This window comes from Arachis hypogaea, chromosome 3 (genome assembly GCF_003086295.3).
Source record: "Arachis hypogaea cultivar Tifrunner chromosome 3, arahy.Tifrunner.gnm2.J5K5, whole genome shotgun sequence".
NCBI lineage: Eukaryota > Viridiplantae > Streptophyta > Magnoliopsida > Fabales > Fabaceae > Arachis > Arachis hypogaea.
Genome location: NC_092038.1, coordinates 134493022 through 134497303, shown reverse-complemented (window position 1 = coordinate 134497303; position 4282 = coordinate 134493022). Strand labels below are relative to the sequence as shown.

The window sequence follows — 4282 nt, the reverse complement described above, 5'->3', positions numbered from 1 at the left end:
GAATCCGATTGTAGTTTTTGGTGGTCTAATACAATTTGATGCCATGTCGATCACTGATGAAGCGAGTACGCAGAATATGTTTCAAATTCACCGGCAGACTCAGATGCAACACGCACAGATTGAGTTGTACGTTGAGTTTGAAACTGTAGAGGCAGTGGCAGTTCAAAATGATATAGATATAGATGATGATAGAACTGCAGTGTACGAAGGAATGAATAGTGATAGCGAATAGGACTTTGAAGCCACTTATGAGGCCGGCGACGAAGATGAACTTTTTACGCAGAAGAGTGCCGAGAGTCACGAACGCAAGCGTGCTGGATTTATGTACTCCGTATTTGCATAACAGCGGATAGAAGCAAATATGCAACAAGCTGGGAATATAGTTGTGCACCGCTTTGATAGACGAAATGAGGTGTTTGAGGTGCACAAAATGACTACCGGAAAGGTGTTAGTTGTTGATCTTGCGCGACGGACGTGTGACTGTGGGCACTTTCAGGTTGAACGAATACCATGTCGTCTTGTTATTGCTTACTGTGCTAACCAGTGTCTCGATTGGCAGTTGTATGTGCATGATGTGTACAAGATGACAGAGGTTCGTAAGGTATATAGATTTGAGTTCACACCATTAGGTGATCCCGAGACATGGCCTGCTTATGAGGGACCCACATTGGTCGCTAATCCCGCCCTGAGGCGAACGTCTAAAGGCAGGCCTAAACTAACCTGATACTTGAATGAAATGGACTCACGCGACATGTGTGGTCCTCGGATATGCCGTCTCTGTGGTGCTCAGGGTCATAGTGGAGTAGGTGTCCTCAGCATGCTGGACCGAGTGGTGCTGCTTCATAGTTTAATACGGTCATGTTTGTATTTTTTAATTTGCATTTTGTCAGTTGATGCTTTTGAAATTCGACGTGTTTGTATTTTTCAATTGGAGTCTATCCATTGATATTTTAATGTCCGCTTAATATTGTCATTAATTTAATTTCTTTTAAATATACAAAAAAGAACTACGAATTACATAAGTTAACAAACCAAACATTAAACACGATTTACATTAACTTAATTTTGAAAATAAAATCTAAAAAACCTAAACCCAAGCTCACTTCTTTTCAACAAACCAGTTCAGTCCCTTACCCATAATGCCCTGACTGAACCGCGATGGAATATACCTATCAGGTGGATTTCGCTCCGTCCGTAGGTCATATGGGTGACCTCGAACTGAATCATCCACTGCCGGAGCTCCCGAACCACCTGCCTCCGTAGAAGCGGCCAACCCGCCTGCCTATGCCGGAGCGGATGGACCGGGCTTGAACGTGTCAACAACTGCGTATGCCCACTGACGCTAGATAAAACTGCTATCACATGACGCACTCTCTGACATGTGGTCGGAAGTACGATGCCGCAAACCATGGGCCATATCTACTGATGCCCTATGTGGAACAGCCGACACCGACGGTGAAGGGATACCACTAAAATCTGACCAGCCACCCACCCCAGCGTTGGTCCAATGCGGTAGCTGTTGATCTCCGTTTCTTTCGCTGGAGAAGTCAAACCAATTATGACCGAAAGGAATGGTAAGTACGGGATCATGATGCTGGCCGGACTGACCTTGTTGACTGTGCTGAGAGTGCTGAGAATGGTGGCTGCCCTGAGAGTGGTGGCTGCGCTGAGTGCTGAGAGTGGTGGCTCTGCTGAGAGTGCTGAGAGTGGTGGCTTCGCTAAGCGTGATGGCTACCATGACTGTAGGCTGGTGGCTATGGTATATAATAAGGAAATGACTCAAACACTGCATGCTGAGGTGGCTGAGGGGCAGGTGGCTGTGGGGGAGGTGGCTGTGGATGATGAGGAACGTGCCCCGACAATATCAACAGATGTCTGTAGGAGCCTATGTACCAATCCCGGTACTCCACCGTCGGTAAAAAATCCCAGGTTGGAAGGGGGTGCAGATCCCGCAATCGACTGTGTTGCCTGTTGGCCCACTCCGCTATCCATGGCCCATGCAAAACTGTCCAGTCATGAAGCTGCACTCCACGTAGAACGATGTAATGCTGGTCAAGTGGAATATCCTTTGCTGCCCGCGGAGGAGGTTGTACATATCCAAACTGACGCATCACTCGGTCCGCAGGGTGCCACTCGACACACTCGAACGACAACAACGGAGCAACAATGTCACACACCTCAAGATGGGGATGCAACTCGTCGGGGACGATCAATCCGTCGTACGGGCGCCACTTAAACTGCCACAGTATTATTGGTATATTAGAACCCTAACAATAATAGTTGGAAAAACGGATAAGAAGAACCATAACTATTTACCTCCTGCATGTAGTCTATATCATGCCTGAATGTCTCTTCAGTCTTCGATAACCACGCTGTGGTTCGTTCCGAATGACTCCACCTGAAACATTATTAATAGAAAAAATTTAAATAAGTCACCATATGTCAAACATGCATCATGAATGTAACACAGGACTAAAATAAGACTTATTACCTCCTTGCAATGGGTATCTCGGCCGGTGGAAGGGTTTGTCTCGGTACGGGAGCAATACACGGCATTCGCTCCCATGCCCAAACAAACAACAGATTCAGAGGGTCATCCATCTCCTTTGTATCATATCGTGATGCACGACATAGTGCTCTGTAAAGATGTGCGAGACATGCTGACCCCCAACTATAAGTATGGATCCGCTCAAAATCGCGAAGTAATGATAGATATTTTGCATGGGCATATGCGGTCGACTTATCCGTGAATAGGGTCGACCCTAAAACAGAAGATCTGACATCTGACGTATCTCCTGATGGACTCCTCAGTGTCTAACGGCTCCGCGTCTCTGATACGTCGAACCCAACCCAGCTTTATATAGGACTTCGAAGAATGACTGACTGATGGCTCACGGCCAAATATCGCTATGCTCTGACTTTGCAGGAAGTCGCCACTACTATCTGTCCATCCACTGACAGGCTCTCCATCAATGGGTAGGCCGAATATGTGAGTGACATCCTCCAATGTCACTGTAACCTCACCGATCGGCAATACAAAGGTGTGGGTTTCTGACTTCCACCTTTCAACCAGAGCAGCTAAAATGGGGGTGAAATCCTCCAATCCTAGAGACGTGGTAAAATCCCGTGGCGCGTAAGTAGTTCTCCACCATCGGATTTCACCTATGTAGCGGATCCAGTTTACGCACCAACAAATTCCTGTTAGACTGCATCAACAAAGATATATGTTACATTAATTAAATAATAATCCATATAAATATTTTAATAAACATTCACATATTATTTTAATATCTTATTTATTAAAATATTTAACATAGCTTATCTATTTAATTATTTATTTATTAAAAATTTAAATTCTTTATTTATTTATCCAATAAAATATTTAATCCTTACAAAAAAAATTTCGATGGTAATATTTAATAACATCACGTATTATTATTTAATAATCTTTATTTATCAAATTATTTATTTTTTCAATTTTTTAATAACAACATATATTTTATACAGTTTACATATTTAATTTATTATAATATTTATTTATTACTATACGCAATATATTTATGTTTAAAAGGTAAAAATATTTTTTTATTCTTGAATATATTTTCTAATAACAAAAAATAAAAAAATTATTAAAAAATTACATATTATTTATATTATTAACGTTTATTTTATAAAAACTATTATTATATTGTTAAAATATTTATAAAATACACAAAATAATATTCTCATTACAAAATATATATATAAATAAAAAAATATAAATACATAAAAAATAAACTTTAAATATAAAAAAATTAAAATTTGCCAACTTACATAATAGGATGATCCAAATAGTTGATAATATGTTTCTCGGGCGCCATATAATTACGTACCATTTTTTTTAATTCCTTAAACTAAAATTTTTTTTCACCGTATAAACTTTTAACTCACTACTACTCACTACACTCTTCTCACCGTAAACCTATACACTGAGACAGCCCACACTTCTTTCTTTTTCTCTAATTTCTTTCCTTGAGCAGCTATTTCGTTAATAATGGCGATGCATATATATAGAAGAAGGAGAAGAGCTCGCTGATTTTCGGAGGGGGCTGTCCCCTGCAAGCAGGCAGCCTGCAACACGCCCCGCGTAGTGCAGCAGTAGCATTGGAACTCCGCGTGAATCTCTATTGCGCTTCACGGGTCTCCAGACACCACGCCCCCTGCGTGGTGAGTCAGCACGCCCATAGCGTGTTGAAGGAATGCCGCCACGTCTCCACCTGCTCATGCACCATGCTTCCCGTGT

At 41.7% G+C, this 4282-nt stretch overlaps 1 protein-coding gene across 1 annotated transcript; it reads left to right on the top strand.

Annotated features, from left to right (window-relative positions):
• The first annotated feature begins 361 nt into the window (after positions 1 to 361).
• Positions 362 to 724, top strand: LOC140183634 (uncharacterized). The gene has a single exon (XM_072232097.1). The coding sequence runs from the start codon at positions 362 to 364 to the stop codon at positions 722 to 724; it is 363 nt and encodes a 120-aa protein (XP_072088198.1).
• The last annotated feature ends 3558 nt before the right edge of the window (positions 725 to 4282 follow it).

Bases quoted from the DNA above. Each gene is read 5' to 3' on its own strand.
- LOC140183634 (XM_072232097.1), top strand. From the start codon at position 362: ATGCAACAAGCTGGGAATATAGTTGTGCACCGCTTTGATAGACGAAAT.